The sequence below is a fragment of the Archocentrus centrarchus genome, chromosome 23 (assembly GCF_007364275.1).
Source record: "Archocentrus centrarchus isolate MPI-CPG fArcCen1 chromosome 23, fArcCen1, whole genome shotgun sequence".
NCBI classification, from domain to species: domain Eukaryota; kingdom Metazoa; phylum Chordata; class Actinopteri; order Cichliformes; family Cichlidae; genus Archocentrus; species Archocentrus centrarchus.
The window spans coordinates 9,420,146-9,444,448 of record NC_044368.1 but is presented as its reverse complement, the minus strand read 5'-3'; the positions used below and the strand labels follow the sequence as shown (position 1 = coordinate 9,444,448).

At 38.9% G+C, this 24,303-nt stretch overlaps 2 protein-coding genes across 3 annotated transcripts; both read left to right on the top strand.

Moving 5' to 3' along the window:
• The first annotated feature begins 6,802 nt into the window (after positions 1–6,802).
• lum (lumican) lies at positions 6,803–11,558 on the top strand. Of its 2 annotated transcripts, none has more exons than XM_030720690.1 (3): positions 6,803–6,961; positions 7,972–8,850; positions 10,055–11,558. In XM_030720690.1, exons 2-3 carry the CDS (start codon positions 7,977–7,979, stop codon positions 10,207–10,209), a joined length of 1,029 nt encoding a protein of 342 aa, XP_030576550.1. In that variant the 5' UTR covers positions 6,803–6,961; positions 7,972–7,976; the 3' UTR covers positions 10,210–11,558. The 2 variants fall into 2 exon arrangements, with proteins under 2 accessions (XP_030576550.1, XP_030576551.1); XM_030720691.1 differs by having other exon boundaries at positions 6,819–6,961; positions 7,969–8,850.
• A 6,788-nt stretch (positions 11,559–18,346) lies between these two features.
• Positions 18,347–21,635, top strand: kera (keratocan). The gene is made up of 3 exons (XM_030720052.1): positions 18,347–18,480; positions 19,639–20,513; positions 20,681–21,635. The coding sequence occupies exons 2-3, from the start codon at positions 19,652–19,654 to the stop codon at positions 20,848–20,850; spliced, it is 1,032 nt and encodes a 343-aa protein (XP_030575912.1). The 5' UTR covers positions 18,347–18,480; positions 19,639–19,651; the 3' UTR covers positions 20,851–21,635.
• Positions 21,636–24,303: the final 2,668 nt, after the last annotated feature.

Sequence of the window (24,303 nt, the reverse complement as noted above, 5' to 3'; positions counted from 1 at the left end):
GGTGGGACTCGATTAAAAAAATTAATTGAATTAATTACAAGCTTTGTAATTAATTAATCGAAATTAATCACATTTCAATATTTGACATGAGAAATATTAATTTAAGTTTGGTTGATGAATGAATCAATATACATAAGCTTAAACTTCAAAATTTTATTTTCCCACCAGTCTACTACACAGACCAACGAAGGGTGGAAGTACTCCTGTGATAAGCAAACTCCTGAAATTAAAGTTAAGCATCGTAACTGGATAGTTTTATTCAACATTAATGTCTCACTTGTTATAGTTGGAAATTAATCATTCTCTCAGCTGTATTCCTTGATGTTGAAATGTGTCATGCTTGTTTTAACAGAACTACAAACCCAGCCTGTTAGTTGATCAGCGTAACATCAATCTGGCAGAGGAGCTGAACAGCTTCTTTGCACGCTTTGAGGTACAGCAATCAGAGACAGCCATCCAACATCCCTCAGCAGGCAGCAGCAGCATCCTCAGGCTGCAAGAGCAAGAGGTGAGGCGTATGCTGGAAACTGTGAACCCCAGGAAAGCTGTGGGGCCCGATGGTGTCTCTGGACGGATACTGAAGGTCTGTGCGGCTCAGCTGGCTGGTATTTTTACCAGCATTTTTAACCAGTCCCTGAGCCAGGCTGCTGTCCCTTCCTGCCTGAAGTCCTCCATTATCGTCCCCATCCCCAAGAAGAACACTATCAAAGGTTTGAATGACTACAGGCCAGTAGCACTCACACCAATTGTTATGAAGTGCTTTGAAAAGCTTGTCCGGGCTCACGTCATCTCCAGTCTCTCTCCCAGACTAGACCCCCACCAGTTTGCCTACAGAGCCAACCGGTCCACAGAGGACGCCATTGCCACGGCCCTCCACTCTGCCTTCTCTCACCTGGAGCAGGGGGGGAACTACGCTCGGCTGCTCTTTGTGGACTTCAGCTCGGCGTTTAACACCATCCTTCCTGGCAGACTGGTGACTAAACTGTCAGATCTGGGGATACCACGCTCCACCTGTCTTTGGATCAAGGACTTCCTGACAGACCGTTCCCAGAGGGTAAGAGTAGGTCCCCACCTCTCTTCAGCCATCAGCCTCAGCACCGGCTCTCCACAGGGCTGTGTGCTGAGTCCCCTACTCTTCACCCTCTACACACATGACTGCACCTCCATACATGCCAGTAACTGCATCATTAAGTTTGCGGATGACACCACTGTGGTGGGGCTCATATCAGGCGGGGATGAGTCAGCATACCGGGACGAGGTGCAGCGGCTGTCAAGGTGGTGCAGTGAGAATAACTTGATCCTGAACACCACTAAGACAAAGGAGATGGTAGTAGACTTTAGGAGGACAACACATGTCATTCAACCTCTGTTCATCGAGGGGGATGAAGTGGAGCTGGTTTCAGATTTTAGGTTCCTGGGAGTACATCTGCAGGATGATTTGACCTGGAGTATCAATACGACCAGCATTGTCAGGAAGGCCCAACAGAGACTGCATTTCCTGAGGGTTCTTAGGAGCAACTATCTGACCCAGAATCTGCTGGTGTCCTTCTACCGTTGCTGTGTAGAGAGCATCCTGACCTACTGTCTGTGCGTGTGGTTCAACAGCTGCACAGCAGCAGACAGGAAAACACTCCAGCGAATCATCAACACGGCTCAAAAGATCATAGGCTGTCCCCTGCCCTCCCTCCAGGAACTGTTCAATGCCCGCTGCCAGAGGAGGGCACAGAACATCCTCCAGGACCCCTCACACCCTGGACACTCCTTGTTTCAGCTACTGCCATCAGGCAGACGTTTCAGGACAATGAAGGCCAGAACAAACAGACTGAGGAACAGCTTTTATGCCAGGGCTATCATTGAACTGAACTCTGTGTGGTTTGGACAGTGATGTGGGGTGGTAGTGCTGACTGTGTGCGTGCGTTGGTGTGTGTATTGGGGCTAGATTCGTCTTAATTTACTATTGTGCACTGTATTTTAGTAATCATTTTTATCACTCATATTTTTATTATTTTATTATTTATTGTCTGAGGCACCTAGAAAGGAATGCATTTTAAATTTCGTTGTGCAACTTCTGTGTACAATGACAATAAAGATTCTGATTCTTATTTTGAAAGACTTAAAATTAAACCACAAAAAGGAGAAAAAGTTCGTTCTCCGTTTAACCAGCTGCTTTTACACAGCTGTGCTTCACACTCATGGTTGCTAGGCGACATGAGCTACGCAGAGGTGAGGACAGGTGACGCTGATATGAAGGCTAGCCACTCATGTCCTCCCTTTGCGGTCTTCGTGGGCTCTGAAGGACGTGGGCCGGGTCCTTCGCAGGATGCAGCCCCTGAATTTGGACATTGTGCGTCGATATAATCTGTATGCCAGGAACTCGTGCACTGAGAAACGTTCCACGGTGCAAAGTGCGTTAAAATGAATTTTTAATTCGTTAATTTCCCCGTAATTTATTAATCGAAATTAACGCGTTAAAGTCCCAGCCCTAATATATATATATATGTGTATATATATATATATGTGTATATATATATATATATATATATATATATATATATATATATATATATATATATATATATATATATATATATATATATATATATGTGTGTGTGTGTGTGTGCATGTGTGTGTGTGTGCTTCTAAGAATTGTTACAACAAAGGAAGAATTCTACCAACACACTGAGAATTCTAAGCTTCTAAGAATTCTAATATCAAAGCTAGTATTAAAGAAAGATCAAATTAAGAATTGTCACAACAAAGGAAGAATTCTACATTGAGTATATATATATATGTGTGTGTGTGTGTGTATATATATATGTATATATATATATATGTATATATATATATATATGTATATATATATATATATATATATATATATATATATATATATATATATATATATATATATATATATATATATATATACACACACACACACACACACACATATATATATATATATATATATATATGTGTGTGTGTGTGTGTGTATATATATATATATAATTTGATGAATAGAATAATGTTATATTCAAGATATATATAAAAATTCATACATAAAAATTACACAAGTTACCATTAATAAATGAAGTATTAGGAAAACAGTCTTGAAAAGCCATTTTAAGTCATCATGGAAAGGATGTGAAAGCATAAGGCAGACATCAACACATTCAGGAAGAGACATAGTGACTAAGCAAAATGACAAAATGTCTGTTTTCTTGCCTCAACTAAATGAACAGTCTGGAAGTTCATACAAAACAGTTCCAATAACAGCGGTAAAAACACAGATGCCTCAAAGAAATAAATATTTTGGGCAGTTTGTGGCAACTGTGCTGAGACCATTGAAAAAATATTTTTATTCAGTATATGAGGGGGTTTTCCCCTTTGAACTATGCAAAGATGCCTATTATCAAGGGGTTTTATTGTTTGTGCACTTTAGATTATGGTTCCCAATTTCAAGTAACAATGAATTAAATGTGCAGTGGGAAAAGACTCACTCATAATGAGGAAACCAGTGCTAATTTTCTGCCATCTCAGCAGAACTCATCAGCAATTTAAAGCTTATTGTCTAGTTTATGGCCCACAACTTCAACTAATTAGTTTTACTGCCTGCATGAACTGTTTCCAGCAACTGTAACAGTGTTCTTACCTGGCTCCTACCTCACTAAACAGATGAAGGTACTAGCTACTGAACATTTAATAAAGCTGACCAGCTGCAATGCTAGAGAGTATACTGGATATACACTGCTAAAAAAAAATAAAGGAACATTTTGAAAACACATCAGATCTCAATGGGGAAAAAATTGGTTGGATATCTATACACATATGGACTGTGTTAGAAATGAAATAATGACACATTGTTTGATGGAAATTAAAATTATCAACCTGAATTCAAAGACACCCCAAAAATGAAAATCAAAGTGAAAAAATAATGAGGCAGGCTAGTCCATTTTGCTGAAATTTCATTGCAGCAACTCAAAATAGTACTCAGTAGTTTGTATGGCCCCCAAAATGCTTGTATGCATGCCTGTAAACATCAGAACATGCCTCTAATGAGACGACAGATGGTCAAGATCTGGGAGAAAATTCCCCAGATCTGGCTCAGGTCATCACGGAGCTCCTGGATAGTCTGAGGTGCAACCCAGCAGCACTGGATGGACAAAAGCCTTCACACCCAGAGGTGTGAAGGCTAGTCAATGGTATTAATTCATTCATCCTCCAGAAATTGCCTGTATGCTCTCACCACATGAGGTTGGGCATTGTCATGCACCAGGAAGAACCCAGGACCCATTGCACCAGTGTAGAGTCTGACACTGGGTCCAAGGATTTAATTGCAGTCAGGTGCCGTTGCCTAGACCATCACTGACCTACCACCAAACTGGTCATGCTGAATGATATTACAGGCAGCACAACAGTCTCCACAGCTTCTTCAGATCCTTTCTAGTCTGTCACATGTGCTCAGGGTGAACCTGTTCTTAGCACAGGGCACCAGTGGTGGAGCTGCCAATTCTGGCGTTCTATGGCAAATTCCGATCAGGTTCCACAGTGCCGGGCAGTGAGCACAGGGCCCTCTAGAGGATGTCAGGTCCTCAGGCCACTGTCATGAAGTCTGTTTCTCTTTATTTAGTCAGAGACGTTCACACCAGTGGCCTGCTGGAGGTCATTTTGTAGGGCTCTTGCTTTACTCATCTTGCTGATGGATTAAGGACCTTCTGTGGCCCTGTCCAGCTCACCTAGAGTAACTGCCTGTCTCCTGGTATCTCCTTCATGCTCTTAAGACTATGCTGGGAGATACAGCAAACCTTCTGGCAATGGCACACATTGATGTGCCAGAAACATCTCAGATGTCAGCATGTTAAATGTTTAAGTTCATGACAGCACAATTAGAAAAAGACTGAACAAGTATGGTTTGATTGGAAGGGTTATCAGGAGAAAGCATCTTCTCTCCAAAAGAAGAACATGGCAGCACAGCTTAGATTTGTAGACTTGCAGCTGGACACATCACAAGACTTCTGGAACAATGTTCTTTGGACAGATGAGTCCAAAATGGAGATGTCTGGCCATAATGCACAGTGCCACGTTGCAGTCGTTGAGTCAACCATTCTATTCTAGAGTCAAATGTGAGGCCTTCTTTCCAACAGCTTGGCCCAAACTGGGTCATGCAATAGAACAATGATCCCAAGTACAGCAGCAAATCTAAACTGAAATGCTGACAAAGAATAGAACCCCTACAGGGTTACAGGAATAAAACATTGTAAAGAAGAGTGGGCCAAAATTCCTCAACAACAATGTGAGAGACTGAGAACCTTGTTCAGAAAAAAAATATGTTAGATTATTGCTGCAGTGGTTCTACAAGCTTTTGAATCATGGGCAAGTTTTACATTTTTTACAGGACTGCCTGGAGTTACAGTACAGTAAAAACAATTGCTGTCAGTGATCATATCAGTGATATGGTTGACTGCCAAAGGGTTAATGTTTCTTCAAAAGTAGTTTAGTTTTAGTTTTCTGGTTTCAATCGTGTTTCCTTCAAACTATTCATCATAAGCTCTTTGAAGAGACATGAGGAGTCCCGCCTCTCCAAAATCTGCACGGGAAAATGTTTACAAGTCTGCACAACTGCTTCATTGGTCTTTTAATTTGTGCAATTGTACTCATGTCAGTAGGTTAAAAGTGATTGTGCAATCACATAGCTCCATATGAACCCTGTGAATGCCATGATGTTTATTGAGGACCAACAGTTAAAAAGTCAAAATGCAGTGCAGTAATATTCATTCAAAGCCAAATCCTCATCTCATGGCTTCCTTAAAAATCCCTCTCGCGATTACAAAAGTATCTGTTGTTGGAGAAAATATTTTAGAAAATCAGATATATTGTTATAATTTAAAGGTGGGAGTTTTCTCCGCAGAATTTGAGGCATGTGTCAAGGAAGGCGTTTGTGAGTAGGGTAACAGGCTGTACTGCAACCAATTAAATCCAGACACCAATCCCTGGAATGCATTGATGGTGTGATGGATGACCACCAACAAATGGGAGAAACATGTCACCTTTTTCTCCCAACCCCCCCTTATTCAGCTGCACCATTTACAGAAGTTATGTCCACTGTTGGCCACATTCTTCTCTTGTCTTACTGTTTGTTTATAAAGGAATATATTACAGAGATTCTCTGTAAAACAGAGTGGAGAAGGAAAATGAAGGGTGCAACAACGAAAAGTACAATAATTTATATCATAGACATATGGGATCAATTGCATCTGCTTTGACCTGCACTTTTGGACAAAAACAGAGGAGAAAGAAATGTTTACGTCAAGTGTTATGCAAGTCTGTTCTGGCTGTTTTCATACTCTTTGTCAGATTTTCCAAAGCCTGATTCACAGCTCGAGAGGTACTGCTGAATTTATTCTTTTTCATGACCAGTGTCTGGGTTAAGGGGCTGCCAGAGGTTGCTTTCACATTTTTCCAGACACAGCTTCTGTGCTCTTTGAATTTTTCCACAAACAGCCTACTAAAATTCAAGTTTGGTTTTGCTTGCAAACACGCTGTAATATTTATGGAGAACAAAATGATTGTAATGATGAAAAGTATAAATAATAAGGGAAAACTACTATAATTTTAGCAGTATATGATGCACTATTTCTGTTACTTGTTGCACCTGCTCTTGGTTAGTTTACAGAAGTTTTTTCCCCAGACAAACATACTGATGACATCTTCAATTTATCTGATGCCCTGACTCCAGTTATTTGAAGAAGCCTTCAATCCACCACCCCCACCCCTCGCCTACTCGTCTCCTCTCCTCCCCTTCCCATTCCTTCTCTGTGTCTCTCCATCTACCCCTCTTTCTCCTCCCCCTCTCTCCTTCTTTCTCTCTGTGTTTTTCTCCAGAGACTTCTAGTTTTTAAACACCAAACTCTTCTTACCTACTGGCCCTCCACCCCACACGCACAACGAGAGAGAAGCACAGGTAAGCTTGCGACTGAAGGCATGGATTTGTGATTTCCTGTTTGACTATTTCTTCCTTATTTCTCGGATTACCAACTGTTACTACTAGGCTTCAGGGCACTGGCTGGTGCTGCAGCAGATAAGGAAAAAAAATACCTGTCCACTAACAAATAATAAGCGGTAGAAGTTTGATAGTTTACATTTAGGTGCATTAGCCTTGCCTTTTTCTTGTTTATATATGCATTTTTAGGACTGTTTGACAGATTATGGTGACTTTAGACTTTGGAAAAATAATCTGCTGCGCTTGGATCCAGTGCCTGTCTGCATTTTTCGTGGGTCTGGATTCAATTATTCTGGTTTTGCTTTGTCTGCAGACTTTGTTTGTAGAGCCATGATCCTAAACTAATATCAGTTTGTTTGTTTTTTTGTGCTTCTATATGTGTTTGATTCACTATTTATAAACCTATAACTTTGCATTTTTCAATGTTGCAAACTTAAAGAATATCTTCAAAAACTTATGTTTGCTTTTGTGTATTCTCGGAACATCCACATTGTGTTACTGCTTCAATCCATGTTTAAAATAATAATAATATTAAAACTCTCAAGCAGTTTGGTGCAGCTGCACATATAATGATGTGATTCAAACAGATTATTAAATCAAGGAACAGTCATCCCTGACTGATCATATAATACACTGGGGGGTGGGTGTGGCATTCTGCTGGGTGGATGAAGAGTTATCCTAACAAAGCTTTAATTTTAAAGTTTATCGTTTATTTGTCTATTTCTCTTTTTATGTTTTGATTTTAAATACTTACCTAAACTGCAACTAAGGTTAAACTGCTGAAAACTGAAAATGTTGCTAATAAATCAATTATGAAAGTGTTTTCAACCAAACAAGTGTTTTCCTTTTTTCTTTCTTTTTCTTTTTTTTCTTAGTTAAAGTTCATGGCTTTATATTGCGTTGTTTAGACTACTTTAACCTTTTTATTTTATTTCCTGCCTCCCCTTCCTTTCTGTCTTTTGGATCAGCAGACGCCATGTTTCCTCTCCGCGTACCCATCTTGGCTGTGCTGGTCACACTGTCCCTTTGTCAGTATTATGACTATGATTACCAACCCGTTCCAGTGCTGGGGCCATCAGGGCCCAACTGCAATCAAGAGTGTGATTGCCCAGTCAATTTCCCCAGTGCCATGTATTGTGACAACCGCAAACTCAAATTTGTTCCAATAGTTCCAACAGGGATCAAGTATCTGTACCTCCAGAACAATCTGATAGAAGAGATCAAGGCAGGAGTGTTTGATAATGTTACTGATACACTGCGCTGGCTGATACTTGACAATAACCAGATCACTAATGCTAAAGTATCAAAGGGCACAATCGACAAACTCACAGCTCTGGAGAAGTTGTTCTTCAGCTACAACAACCTTATAGAGCCAATCATTCCTCCCTCAAAGGCCCTTGAAGAGCTGAGACTTACAGACAACAAGCTGTCCAAGTTCCCCGCTGGGCTCTTGTCTGACAAGGAGAATTTGACATCCATCCACCTTCAGCACAATGAGCTAACCTCTGATGCCATCACAGGGGCTTTCAAAGGGCTGAAGAAGCTGCTGTCATTGGATGTAAGCTACAACAAGCTGAAGAAGCTGCCAGCTGGTGTCCCCAGTTCACTAGGAATGCTCTATGCTGACCACAATGCCATTGAAAGCATTGGAGCAGGCTACCTAAACAAGCTGCCTGCACTTCAGTACTTGAGAGTCTCACACAACAAGCTGGTGGACTCAGGGATCCCTGCTGGAGTGTTCAATGTGACGTCACTGTTGGAGCTGGACCTCTCTTTCAACAAACTGCAGTCCATCCCTGAGGTCAACGAACAGTTGGAGCAACTCTACCTTCAGGCAAATGAAATCACCAGTGAGTGATCAGCATTGTAACATCACTGGATTCTAAATGTTTTGTCTTTTTTTTTGTTAAAGGTGCCATTTAGAGATTTCTCAATTTTACAGTGCCATCAAAGTTTGATTTCCTTTGTCGTCAGTAATGTGATGTAAATGTAAACATATGAAAATAGTAAGGCCTAGGTTAATAAGAAGGGCAGTTTTGTGCAAATTATACAGACACGAATGGATCGCACAAATGTGGGCGTGGCTTAGTCCTAGTGTCATCTTTTTTTTCTTGCCTTGTGTGTTTTAGTGTCTAGCAAGTATATTATTATCAGGGGATATTATTATTATTATTAATCCATTGCTGTGCAGAGGAACAGCACATAAGAACAGCATACTTAGTAAGAATAAAATGGAATATATATATATATATATATATATATATATATATATATATATATATATATATATATATATATATATATATATATATATATATATATATATATATATATATATATACCCTATCCACATTGTTAAATGATAAGGGAAATTTAATTCAACCTCACTTGGAATGTAAATGAACTTCCCTTTATGTCATAAGAAATTACATAAGTAGGATTCTGGCTACAATATGCATGGTTTTATAGCCTATATTATATTTTACTGGTACATTTATGTGACTTCCTCTGAGCCTCAGCCAAAAAAGAATGGAGGAGAGCTGTGCTTCATTGACACAAGGCAATGTGTTTTTTATTTCACTTTATGTTTAAAAACATGATCTTTCAATATTATTATTAACAAAACAGAAGCAAATGTGATTTGAGTTGGAGCAGTAGTGTGATTGCAATTGCACAGTTCATTGCATATTGCACAAATTCCACAAGGTTCTATTGAACTAAAGACTGCAGGCATATAAAGGATGGACATTGTAACTATACCATCTCTGATTGGTTTTGACCATTGATGACCCATGATGAGAATGAAAAAATAGTAATAGAGTAAAACGTAGGGTCATTTTCTCATAGACTTCTATGTAGCTGGAGTCAGAGGAGTCAAAAGAATGAAGATTTAAGGTACTTCCGACTTGTCTTCATTTTTCATTTGTCGATCTTTATGCAGTCTGATTTAAATACCACTTTAAGGGGTTGAAAGTTAAAAGAAATTTAATACATTTTGGACATTCTTTCCCTACTAACAGCCATAATGATCTCCCCTTTTCTGATCATTCGTAGAGTTTGACCTGTCAAGCTTCTGCAAGTTCATGGGACCCCTGAACTATTCACGTCTCAAGCATCTGCGTCTTGATGGAAACAACATCACACACAGCAGCATGCCCCCTGATTCTGTCAACTGCCTGCGCCAAGCCTCAGATATCATGTTCGAGTAAGGACCAGATCTTCTCTGCTACCATAGCAAAGCTCCGCCCGTAATCTTCTGGATTTGAATGTCACAGTATCACGCCTTTCATAGTACTGTCATGTCTTTGCACTTCTGACACAGGTATTATGCAATCTGGGACCAATCTAAAGCTTGGCCAAAGTGAAATAGAAGGCATGCATATGCATACAGATTAATACATTCAACAAGCACTAAACAAGCATTCCAAATAACTGGTTATCAGTATTTGTAGATACCAATCAACTGTGTCATTGTGGAAGAAACATGAAAAGAGAAAAATTAGAATACATACAATACAAAAATATACAAAGTAAATAATCAACAGGTCCATGAGAGCAATAATTATTATGTTTTGATTATAACACACACTAAACATTCCAAACTTATATTTGAGTGCACTGAATAAAGACACAATGTAATAATGGTGAGAGCTCTCCATTGTCTTAATTCAGTCCTTGTGTCCTCTTTTTCCTTGTCTTGTATGTTTTAGTGTCTAGCATGTATAATATAATCAGGGGATATTATTATTATTATTAATCCATTGCTGTGCAAAGGACCAGCACATAAGGACTGCATACTTAGATTTAGTGTGTAGAGTTTAAAATAAAATGGTGGGTGGGTGGGTGGGGCGTAAAATAGCAGCTACGTTGCAGTCATATTTTCATCAAAGTGGTTTTAGGGAATATATCGTGTTGTGAACTTGTCTGCCATTGTATATTGCATACTTCATATTCAAACTTGGCTTGATAGAAATTTCATGATGTTCCAATGAATGACTTTAAAAAAAAAAATTAAAAAAAAAACTGTAACCAATAAGGAATGTCTTTTTTCTCCTTGGAAATAACTAGACAGTTCTTTAAACGAATAACGTTATGTTCAGAACACATTGCTATTAAAGCTGACATGTTTTTCTCTGTTAAGTTGTAACCCTGAGATGATAGGATGATGTATTCTAGAAATCATGTAGGATTGTTTCTGTATACTAAGCAAATCCTAACTGTTTGCTGTCATACACATTGCTAATTTGTATGCAACATTTTCATTACTTGCATTCACCATTTAGTGCCGTTCTTTGATAATAAACTACAGCTTTTGCAGTTAAGGTGCTTTCATTGCTATGTTGTTGTGGCGATTTAATCCTGATAATTGTTTCTTACCAGCATTACGTCAACTTGGCACCAGTCATGTTGATTGGATGGTGTAACCATTTTATTAGATTACTACATCTGTCTAGTCATTTTTTTTCCATGACTTATTTTGACACCTTTGACTTAGTAACTGTTCATGGATTTATTGTGAGAAAATTAAACACAGTTGAATAAACTATGTTTGAAAATATTTGCATGATATTATTGGTAAGCCTGCCTATATATAAGCCTATAACTAACTTACGAGTCGTGTATAAAATCTTTTGTCACTTAGCCTAAATGTAAAGAATGGTGTTATCTGACTAAACTGATGTCATTTATATGGTTTTTTATGAATACTTTATACATGACAAGACCACTATGGGGTTATGGAATTGCAAAACAAGACTAAGGAGGAGAGCTTATGAAATAAACCATTAAATAACAACTGATAACATTTCTCTAAGGTATACCATCTCATATAATTGGAATTTGGTGAAATGCATGGTTAAAAGCATATTCACTTTTAAGGTCGTTATTAAAATTACAAGCCCCTATCTAAACATTACAACCTGCAAAAGTAAAAAAAAAAAAAAAAATGTAGCTTGGTGAAATGTGCAAAAGAACAGAATGAGCTTAATTTGTTGGCTTAAACTTAAGTCAAATATTACTACTTCTGTCCTTGTGTATTTTTTCACACATACACTATTTGGCTGTATTGTGAGATGGATGATTGCTCTATTTATTCTCCAAGGCCTGTATGTTTTACACATATTATTTACATTCATTGTTGAACAGTTTTCAAAGCACGCTGCACAGCGCTCTTCATCTCCATTATGTTTTCAACAAGTTTCACTCTAGTCATTAATTTTAAAGGAGCCGCACAGAGAACCTATCGTGCACATTTTGCTTCGGCTGTGCAAAACAAAACCTGCTGGTCCATGAGGTATGCGGGGGCTGCAGGGATTTGCTTAATAAATCAGCAAAAATAGAAGTTATTTTAGGTGTAAATCTACCCTCCCAGATCTCAGATAGAAACCACAAGTGGCCCATGAAGATTTCAAAATCACTGTTTTTACAGTAGAGATTCCCAATGGAGCTTCAAAACAAAAAAAAGAGGAAACTCACTTCTCTTACTTGTCTTACTGTGTCCAATACAGTTTATTTTTATTTTATTTGGCTGACAGCAGTGTACTTGTGTTATCACTTGGCATCAAAAGTGGTAATTTTTTTTTTCTTTGCTGCTGCGCATCCCAGCAAAGAAACTATAGGGAATATATTAAGCGTCACATTCTAGGTTCCTACTTAAGAGTGATGTGCTTTCAGGCTTACAGTGACTGAGTCTGAGAAATGTGGGTTTAATGGTGCGAGTGAGAGAAAGCCATAAAACCAGCACATTCCTTTCCAGAGAGGTACTATCCATTTAAACATGCCGACTGAATGTGCAATTTAAAATTGATGCAATGTGTTTGGAACATCGCACGTTTGCTTTTTTTATTCACAAGAATATTATTATTAAATAGGAGATTTTATATATATATATATATATATATATATATATATATATATATATATATATATATATATATATATATATATATATATATAACTCACACTGGACTTTATGCAGTCATGTGAAAAATTAAGTGCAACCAATGATTCGGCTTGTAGCTTGTAGAACCACCTTTAGCAGCAATAACCTGAACTAATCATTTTTTATATGATTTTATCAGTCTCACACATCATTACAGGGGAATTTTGGCTCACTCTTTTTACAGCGTTACAGCGTTTGTGGGCATTTGTTAATGTACAGAGGTTTATTGACATGCACAGTTCTCTTAAGGTCCCACCACAGCATTTCAATAAAGTTTAGGTCTGGAATTTGACTAGGCTGTTGCAGTACCTTGTTTCTTTTCTTTTTCAAACACTCTGTTGTAGATTTGCCACTGTGCTTGGGATCATTGTCCTGTTGCATGACCCAGTGTTGGTCAAGAGTTAGCTGTCTGACAGATGGCCTCACATTTAACTCTAGAACTCTGTTGTATAAAGAGGAGATCATGTCAACAAGGTGCTGCAGGTGCATAATGAGCCCAAATCATCACATCCAAGCCAAGCGTGACATTGTGTATTATGCCCACACATCTCCACTTTGGTCTCATCTGTTCATTGGGTTAAACTGCAGCTGGCACCATTGCCAGAAAAATGATCTTAAACATGGTCAGGGGCTGAAATGTCTCCTTTTCATTATCTGTTCTTGTTTAACATGTTTAGTAATAGTGTCTACAAAACTCTGAAAGTCACAACACAGTAGAAGTTTGAACATGCACAATTTGACATTTTATCTGAGAACACTTGTTTAATTAATACCTTACAACTATTTGTTTTTACACACAATATCTATACAGGAATTCACATACATCAGTTTCACCCTTTAGGTTAATAATAAGGTCAGAATTATCTGTAAAATTAACTAATATTTGATTCACCTTCATGCTAAGTGTCAGATGCACATTCTTCCCTTATGACATGATTAGCATGGCTATCATTACAGCTCCTAAATATAATGCTTATCATTCTGAACATTCTGGCTTTTAAGGCCAAGATACGGCTGTGTATTGGAGCCTTACTGAGGGTTTAGCAGCTGTAGATAATTTCAGAGTGATTCAAATGTTTCATATCCGTCACTCTCATCTGTAATCTATCTGGTGCAGGACAGGAACCGCAAATGTAATAACCGGTGTAACTGGCAGCAAAAACATGTCTTTTTTTTTCTTTTTTTTTTGCACAAGCTTGTACTACAACCTCTTTTTAAAGCAATTTAAGCACACCTTATTATATATGATTGGTATCGCATTGGGGATAATATATAACATAGATACTGACTTTAGGTATGTACTTGACATTCACTTGTTACTGCTTATACAGGATCACCAGCGCCTTTGCAAAGCTGTACACTAACTGTAACAACATTACTAATCCTGGCTGATATGCACCATATGTGCTGGAGCCACTTCTTTCTTGGAGCATTAGTCTAGGGTTTCTTATTAGATCAACACTATTTAAAGAGAGTAGGTTAGTTGATTATACGTGGCATTTATAGTTATTACGTAAACTGATTCCAGATGTCCCATTTGAATCCTGCCAGGTCCTTGTAATTCGATCCTGCTGTAAAAGTCGGTTTGACCCAATTATGAAAAGTTATCTGTCTGTCATTGGGTGCAGCAAACATGCCACTTCCCAATGTCATTCAGTACTAGAATTATTTAAAGGTCTGTTTTAGCTGTTTTTGCTCAGGTAAACCTGATACAAGCCTGGTGGTTAAAGAATTAGCTGTCTTTTCACTGCTACCGCTATTAGAAAATGTAACAAGTTTCCTTTAACAGATTTTTCACATTTCCTGTGTTTTATACAATTATATTCCCGGTGTAGGACAATTTCCTCAACTCCCTCCTGTGTCGCCCTTATTTAAATCCTGAGTAGAGCTCCTGCTGCCTGTGTCTAGACAATAAAGTCTTTTATAAAACCCTAAGCCTAATATCTTCCTGCTTGTGATGGTAGGTGAAAGTATAATCAGCTGTTGTAGCCTGGCAGCCCAGTTTCAAAGATCATCCTTCAGCCCAGACTGTCTCCAGCTGCTCTTTTTGTTTATCTCTGTTTTTATTCATAAGCTGTGTCAATCTATCATCACCCTGGTTTCTAATTTTTACTACAGATTTCCACTAAGCTTACATGCTATAGTTCTCCTATAATTGTTCTTGGACATTTTTTTTATCCTTCTTGTTAACTTTTTGTCACCTCTTTGCCTTAAGAAGTTTGAATGAAGAGCCATTTTATTAAAATTTAATAGGACTAAAGTAATGAACCTAATAATAGAGGGCCCAATATTTTGCATTCCTAGAAAACCACAGGTAGAGTTGCAAGAAAAAAGCGAGCAGAACTGTGCACACCTTTTGTTTGATTTAAGTCTAGACACAGAAAATGTTGTATTGTGAAGCCCTTCCTGGCAGTGACGAGTGTAAAAATTCTCGAGTAATATCTACTGAGTAGTATCACTGATGGGAATGCAGGAGAAATAAATAAAAATTAAATTAAATTAAAAAAAAAAACAGGGCTTAAGGTATAAAAAGACTTTCCTGTAAAAAGTTTGATGTGAAGTGCCCTCTAACCTCCCCTTGTACCCTGGTAAATGTATCCCAAGGCATGTGAGGTGAAACGTGCCCTAAAATGGTCATTTACCCATCCCCCAGATTGTTGAGTAAAGAGGAAAACCTCCATGGAGTCCAGTTTTTAAAGATGGGATGACGGCAATTTAACCCTTAACAGCAAAAGGATGAGTTCATTTTCTACAAGAAAAAAAAAAAAAAAGAGGAAGAAAAAAACTGCTGGGCTGGCAAAAAAAAATTTAAAAAGTAGGCAACACAGACTTTTGAAAGGGACATCCCAACTCGCACACAATCATCCTCCCACCAACAACACATGCTCCATCTTCTCGGTTCAACCGGCGACCAAGGTGCAGCCTTGGGTGAATCAGAATCAGAACAATAACAATAGAAGAAACAGGGCTAGGCTGCCGCACTGCCTGCTTCAGAGGCTGCAATCATCACAGCTAATCACTGGAGGAGCACAAGAACCACAACACACCTGGCTGCATGAATAGCAGGTAGAGATAATTTTGGCTTTCTTTTATAAAAATCTGTTTGAGAGAATAGTGGAAGGGTATTTTCAGATATCTGATTTGATTGTTTTTTTTTATCTTTGATATGGTTTCACTTTGACAGCCTCTATTTATGAATCTACAGTTAGTATCTCTTCTTATGATCATGATTGAGCTGGACACTTTTGTAATCTGCAACCATTTGACAGACACACACACCTTTAAACGACTGAACCGCAAAAAAACAACTGTGGTTTTTTTGAAGTTTCCAAATAAACATCTTAGAAAGTTGCTTTTAATGCCAAACGTGGTTTTTTTTTTCCACGTAACAATTACCATAAACACATTTTTCCTTCTTTGTGGACACCACAAGTCATGCCAACTTTTCCAAATGCTTCAAAGTCATGAAGTGGATTTCAGCAAAGCCATCAATTGGAACCAATCCCACAAAACTCATATATTGCAAATACAAGCCATTGTGTAATTAACATAGCTGGCTTAGACACAAAGCCCCCGGCAGGAAATTACCATTATCATATTTGTCTGCATGTGCTTCTCCTTAGTCTGTCAGGCAGACATTACCCAACATTTGTTTTCAGTAAATACAGTTTCCACTTTGCAGATTTATGACTCTATGACTCACGAAAAACAAAGGAAAAGTCACAATGGACATGCTCAAATCCTTTAAGTGCAAGTAGTTATTTTGAAACCTTGATGTGTTTAGTTTCTCTCACATTGGTTTAGTCTCTCTTTTCAGGCAGATAATTCAACGGAATTCTGATTTGATCCCCACATTGCTAATAAGGCTCTTTGGTCACAGTACAGTAACACAGTGAAAGCATCTTGAGGGTACAACCAGGCTGCCTGTTTCTTCACAGCCTGAGCTGACTGAGTCTACAAGGTTTATAAGGAAACATTGCATCATACTGAGAGACTGTACACTACACTGTGAGCTTAACAAGCCATTATATTCCTTTTATTAGAGCTGAAGGTTTGGACAGGTTAGCGGAGAGGTGGAGTGGCTTCAGGCTAACCTGGTAGGACAGTGAAGGCAATGCTGATGTGAAATGTGTGTCCTTCCAACTACTGTAGATAGCAACTTGCCTTTGACGTATAATTCCTCTGAATGTGCTTGAGACCAATGTTTGAATGTTTAACTGATCATAGAGGATCACAAACATGTGTTAAGGAATAATCGCTGTACACAAGTGCACACTGGCAAACACCAGAGGAGCTCTAATGGGCTTGCATGGCTGATCATGGATAAGTGTTGCTCCTATCCTCAAAAGTGAGCAGGGATTATCCTGTTGTATTCGAGTCTCTGCCGTCATCACTGGAAATTAGCACAGTCTCAGGCTCGCATGTTGAAAGGTCAACAATCCTGTTACAGCTAGCTTCAGCAAAACAATTTGCATGGCCAGCCTGCAGCAAAATCTCCTCAGCTTAAGCCTGACTTCCCTCCCATAACCTCTCGTGTCTTCCGGCAATGTTTTGTACTTAAGCAGAGTACGTCAACTTTGTGCTTGATGCTTTAGCAGTGACCCCGAACAACATGCCTTCACTCATGATATCAGATGATTTACTCGGGAAAATTTTAAAATTAAACCTTAAAACTTATATAAACTTAATAAATTATCTACAATTTCAGTTTCTTTATGGGGCATAGATTTTCTTTGAGGATGACCCTTATTCTCTGTCTATGTGCTAATATTAAAGAATTGTGCAGTTCTTGCAGGTTTTTCCGGTAATGTTCTGCTCCACCCCAGTGTTTTTGGGGTAACTTGGAGATATTTATATCCCCATGAATGTGCATTTCACTAGCTTCAATTTTTATAATGCTGTAATTATTTAAAACAAGTTGAACTGAAATTAATATCCCCAAGTAAAACCTCCCACATTAAAATATTTATTTGGTTGATCATGTCCTCAAGCCGTCTGTGCAGACAGGCTTGAGGATTGGTGACTTGCTGTATCTACTTTAAACATCAATATTTGCACATTTGGAGATGATCATCTGTGCATTACAATTAAACTGAGGTATATTTGTGTACTTTTTGTTTATGCCACTGATCCTGTTCACACAGTGGACAGCAGATGCATAAAATTAGCACAAAAGGTTGAGTAAGGACTCTTAGATACTTTTGAAGGGTGTTAAATCAATTATACCACCAAGGGAGGAATGGTTTTATGTGTGGAAGTCAGCAAACTAAGAACAGGTACACTTGAATTAACGTTTCTAAGTGTGCCATGTTTTAGGTACTGAAAAGGCTTAGCACAGTACACACCTATTTAGGATTATACCCATTGATCCTGGGGGAATCTAACTGGCCAAGAGAAGCTTTAGCGTCATCCCAAGTGATAGGCTTGCACACACTGAATGAAAAAGCTAGTGGTACAAATAGAGGGACGTGAGTGGCATCCTCATCATTTGAGATCACACTTGATAGGACGCCACAAAAGGAAACTTTACAGGGTAAAGGTAAGGTGGACTGGGCTGGCAGGCAAAGACGTTTATACTGTCTGAATTATAGGGTTGATACTTAATCTTGCAGCCTTTATAACTAGGTTTCAGCTTTCTAAGAGCATGAATTAAATTGCTGCCAATGCATTAAACATTCTGTGCCAAAGTCAATTCACAAAGCTTTGGCCTTTCTACAGTGAAAAACCAGGGGCACATCTCTGAACAGAGGTTATCCGACTTTGTCTTTGAAGTGTGGCCAACTATGGAAAGCTACCCAAAATGAGTTCCAGACAAACATGGAGTGCATCAAGAATTTAAACAAACACCAGATGGGAGCTGAGAGGAATCAAGTTGTGGCTTAGGAGATGAGTGGATAGAAGATGGCAAGGCTGACTTTGGATTTTTGTTCATTCCTGCTTTCTTTATTTTTACTTCTCTGTTGCAGTGCTTTCATTGTATTGCTGTTCTGCAAGCTCTCATCTTTTTCTCCTCCTTTAGGGGGGTTTTAGGGGTTAGCACATGTGCATTTGCCATGTTTAGCTGGAATGCATGTGTTTTTACTTGCACACATCAGATGTGCAGACTGAAGCTGACATGAATTGACATGCAATGCCTTTACGTCTGAGCTTCAAGGCTGTCCTAATACAATTAAAGTTGACCTGGCCTTGCTTCCGGTCTTTTGACTTTTACATGTAATTGGCAGGCAAGTAATAACCCAGGATGACTACCACTCTGTTGGCTGCTTGTCTTTAGAAGTGGTAGAGTAGGTGACTGTACTGCTGGAGACTAATTTGGGATGCATTTTGAATTTGTGAACATTTAGTATACTAATTCAAATGGATATGATGCTAGCCATATGATTTATACATTGTGTGTTTAAAGGTACAGCATCAAATGTCTTACCAACACTGTTGCTAGTCACAAAACAGACTCCAGTTCTCAAAGGGGTCATAAGTTACAGCATGGGCCTAATCCCTCAAAGGTCTCAATATGTTACTTCCTATCTGATCCTCTTTAGATTAGATGTCTAGTCTCTTTTCATTATTGTGTCTTAAGACAGTCCAAAAAAAAGGCAGTCAGAATAATTGCTTAGCATTTTTCAAGCAAAAATATTTGTCTGTAAAGGACTCCCTGGCTGTAATGCTTCTTCTTTTTTTTTTACCCTTTCTAACCCAGGCTGAGCAGCAAAATGGAACTTCTACTGAAGCTTCTCAGCATCTGGTGCCTGGTTGGGTTAACTGTCAGCCAGGACATGCCTTATGAGGAATATATTGCCCAAATTCAAGCCTGCCCTAAAGAGTGTCGCTGCCCGCCAAACTTCCCTCGTGCTGTCTACTGTGACAATAAAGGCTTGAAGAATATCCCTAAAATCCCTCCATACACATGGTATCTCTATCTGCAAAGCAATATGATTGAAGTTCTGTCAGCAGATGCATTGAAGAATGCCACGCAGCTCCGTTGGCTGAACCTTAACCGTAACAAAATCACTAGCGAGGGAGTCGAAGAAGGTGTCCTCAGCGCAATGACTCACCTGGTGCACCTGTACATGGATGACAACCTCTTGTCTTCAGTACCATCGCCTCTGCCAGCCAGCCTGGAGCATTTACGTCTGTCTCGCAATCGAGTCTCCAAGATTCCTGCAGGTGTCTTCATCGGTCTGGAAAAACTTACTCTCCTGGACCTCCAGGGGAACAAGCTGATGGATGATGCTGTGACTGAAGTGAGCCTGAAGGGTTTGAACAACCTGGTGCAGATCAACCTAGCCAAGAACCAACTGAGTAACATGCCTCTTGGGCTACCACCCTCTACCACCCAGCTTTTCCTTGATGGCAATAACATTGAGAAGATCCCCCCTGGCTACTTCAAAGGTTTGCCCAAAGTGGCATTTGTGAGGCTCAACCACAACAAGCTTGGTAGTAGTGGGGTCCCCAAAAATGTGTTTAACATCTCCAGCATTTTGGACTTGCAGCTGTCCCACAACCAGCTGACTGAGGTTCCTCTCATTCCCTCAGGCCTTGAGCACCTTCACCTTGACCACAATAGGATCAAAAGTAAGGCTTAGTGTAGTAGTTTCTGTTTAATCAGAAATTAATTTATACTCCACGTAATTAGAAGAAATGTGTTTTTATGCATCTGTGGAAAAGGATTGTTTATCTGCAGGATAATGTTTAAAGCTGCCATGAGTCTTATCACATTAACTTCCTTTATTCACTTACAGGCGTAAGTGGCTCAAGTGTCTGTCCTGTGTCTGTCGAAGATGTGGATGATTCACTTAACGAAAGTGCTCCTCGACTGCGCTACCTCCGACTGGACGGCAATGAAATTCAGCCACCAATTCCCAGAGATGTCATCATGTGCTTCCGTCTCCTTAGGTCTATTGTCATCTAAACCGAAAAACAAACATTATTTCTTTGGCCATTTCTTATTTTCCACAAATGATGGCTTTACCCTGAAGTTGATCTGGTAAATGAGAATTGTGAAGCCGTACATATTTGCATGTTTGTAAAGTATCTGACATTAGTTGGCATAAACATATTTTATTGTTGTGTCTTGGAAACATCTTTTTTTTTTATTATTTGAATAAGATCTAAAAGACACTACTGATGGGTTAGAAGCTTTAATTGTGGCTATTGACCGCTAGCTGTGCCTTATGCAGGTGTAAACAGCTGCATGAATACAACTGAACCAAAATGTATTGCAGTTTAGCATAACTGTACATGAATAGGAGGACGATATGTATTTATGGCATGTAAAAAGCTTGGAGAGTATCCTTATGTTACATTGAGCAGAAGGTAAAGCTTCTGAATGCAAAGTCAAAATACCACCTTTTTTTTTCTATGACTACTTTATATCTTTGGGCTTGAAGCCAAATACCTGGTCTTTTGTTCTTCTAGGTGTGTGGTCTTACTTTACTTTGGAAAATGACTCTTCTAAAAATTTGCATATTTACTGTAGGTAATTTATTTTTATTTAATACTGGGGGAATAAAAGTAGAATCCTGTGAATATTCCTGGCCAACACTCCTTAATGTTTTGTACACAAAAAATGTGAGAACTGTTTTTATAAGAAAACAACCAAGACACTTTTTAATTTTGGTCACTGTTTTTCTGAATAATCTGAGATAAGATGTCATTTGAACTGTCTTCAATTTAAATAAAATGTCTAAGAATGAACTTGTGTCCTGCTGTTCCTTTTAGCATAACAGCATACCCAGCACTTTGCATGAATATAACCTCAATGTAAATACTTGAAATACATATAATGATAACATAGTAGTAGTTATCCTTTTTTTAAAAAAAAAAAAAAAAAAAAAAGGGTCAAAATCCAAATGCCAGTTGCTTGTGAATGTGTAAACCTTTCGCCTAAATATGCTAGCATACTAACACAGACATTTACAAAAGATTGATGTACCTATTGCAATGTCACCCGCTGGTTCCTGAAGATGAATGTTTCCGCTGTCACCATCTTGGTTGCAAGAAACCAGATGTGATTAGAAGGGGCAGGTGTGAGCCTGAAACCGCTTGCTCATTTTTATATTGACTTGTGTGGGAGCAGAAAGTGCCACAGCTAATCGTCCTTTTTTGAAACATGGCATGTCCACAATTTACAAAATAGATTTAATTCAGTATGACCCAAATTGAGTTCCAAAGATAATAAACTCTGCAGCAGTTACAGAGGTCAAGAAAGTCTTTTTTTTCCCATAGACTTCAATAGAACCAGAAGTTGAAGAAGAAATTCTTGAAAGAGTAGTTGTAAAACAGCTAACTGATCATCTGCAGAGGAATAGTTTATCTGAAGTGTTTCAGTCAGGCTTCATAATTCATCACAGTACAGAAACAGCATCACTGAAGGTTCTGATCTTCTTACAGCCTCTGACAGTGGTCTCATCTCTGCGCTTGTCCTGCTAGACCTCAGTGCAGCATTCGATACTACTAACTATAATATGTTTTTGCAAAGATAAGAGTATGCAGTGGTGTGAATCATATTTATCTAATAGATTCCAGTTTGTTCTGGCAAAAGGGGAGTCTTATTCACACACTAGGGTTAATTATGGAGTTCCACAGGGGTCTGTGCTGGGACCAATTCTATTTGCACTATACATGCTTCCCCTAGGTAGTATTATTAGAAGGCATAGTATGCATTTTCATTGCTATGGAGATGATGCCCAGCCTTATCGATCAATGAAGCCAGATGACGCACACCAATTAGTTAAACTGCAGGAATGGCTTAAAGATGTGAAGGACTGGATGCCTCTAATTTCTTAAATTCAGATCAAACTGAGGTTATGGTACTCGACCCTACAAATCTTAGAAACATGGTGTCTAACCAGATACTTACTCTGGATGGCATGACCTTGGCCTCCAGTAACACGGTGAGGAATCTTGTAGTCATTTTTTACCAGTCCTTCAATACACATATTAAACAAATGTGTAATATTCTAATATTAGAAACATCCTGCATCAGAGTGATGCTGAAAAACTAGTTCATGCATTTATTACTTCTAGGCTGGACTATTGTAATTCATTACTGTCAGGTTGTCCTAAAAACTCCCTGGAAAGGCTTCAGGTGATCCAAAATGCTGCAGCTAGAGTACTGACAGGGACTACAAAAGAGAAAGCAGATTTCTCCCATATTGGTTTCTCTTTATTGGCTCCCTGTTAAAATCAAAATCATATTTAAATTTCTTCTCACATACAAGGTCTTGAGTAATCTGGACCGATCTTATTTTAAGACCTCATAGTACCATATCAATCCAACAGAGCACTTCACTCTCAAACTGCAGGTTTACTTAGGGTACCTAGGGTAGAATGGGAGGCAGAGCTTTCAGCTTTCAGGTCCCTCTTCTGTCAAAAGAGCTCCCAGTTTGGATTTGGGAGGAAGACACCCTCTCTACTTTTAAGATTAGGCTTAAAACTTCCCTTTTTGATAAAGCTCACAGTTAGGGCTGGATCAGGTGACCCCGAACCCTCCCTTAATTACACTGCAATAGGCCTAGGCTGCTGGAGACTACAAGGAAGGGACAATAGATCAGTGAAAAATCTGTCCTTTGGTCTGATGAGTCCAATTTTTTATTTTTTTTTTCTGATGAGTCCAAATTTGAGATTTTTTGTTCCAAACACCATGTCTTTGTAACATGCAAAAACGGTGAGTGGATGTTCCTACATGTGTAGTTCCCACCATGAAGTATGGTGGAGGAAGTGTGATGATGACATTGTTTGGTGATTTATTCAAAATCCAAGGTACTGTACACTGCCACAGCATTCTGTAGCGGCATGCCATCCTATCTGCTTTGTGCTTATTGGGACCATAATTGGTTTTTCAACAGGACAATGACCTCAAACACACCTGCAGGCTATGTAAGGGCTATTTGACCATGAAAGAGGGTAATGGAGTGTGTCGTCAGACGACCTGGCCTCCACAATCACCTGATCTAAACCCAATTGAGATGGTTTGGAATGAGTTGGACCACAGAGTGAAGGCAAAGCAGTCAACAAGTGCTCAGCACCTCTGGAAACTCCTTCAAGACTGTTGGAAAACCATTTCAGATGATTACATCATGAAGCTGATTGAGAGAATGTGCAAAGCTGTAATCAAAGAAAAAGTTGCCTACTTTGAAGAATCTAAAACATATTTTGGTTTGTTTAACACTTTTAAGTTTACTGCATGTGTCCAAACTTTTTACTGGTACTGTATATGTTCTGACAGGAGACCAATGTCAACACCGTTTAGGGTACTGTACCATGCTCCCTATGTATTGTACTCATAAATCATTGTCTCAGGTATGATACTCTCGGTGAAAGTTCATTTGGTTATTTTCCCATTAGAGTGCTTGGCAGAACA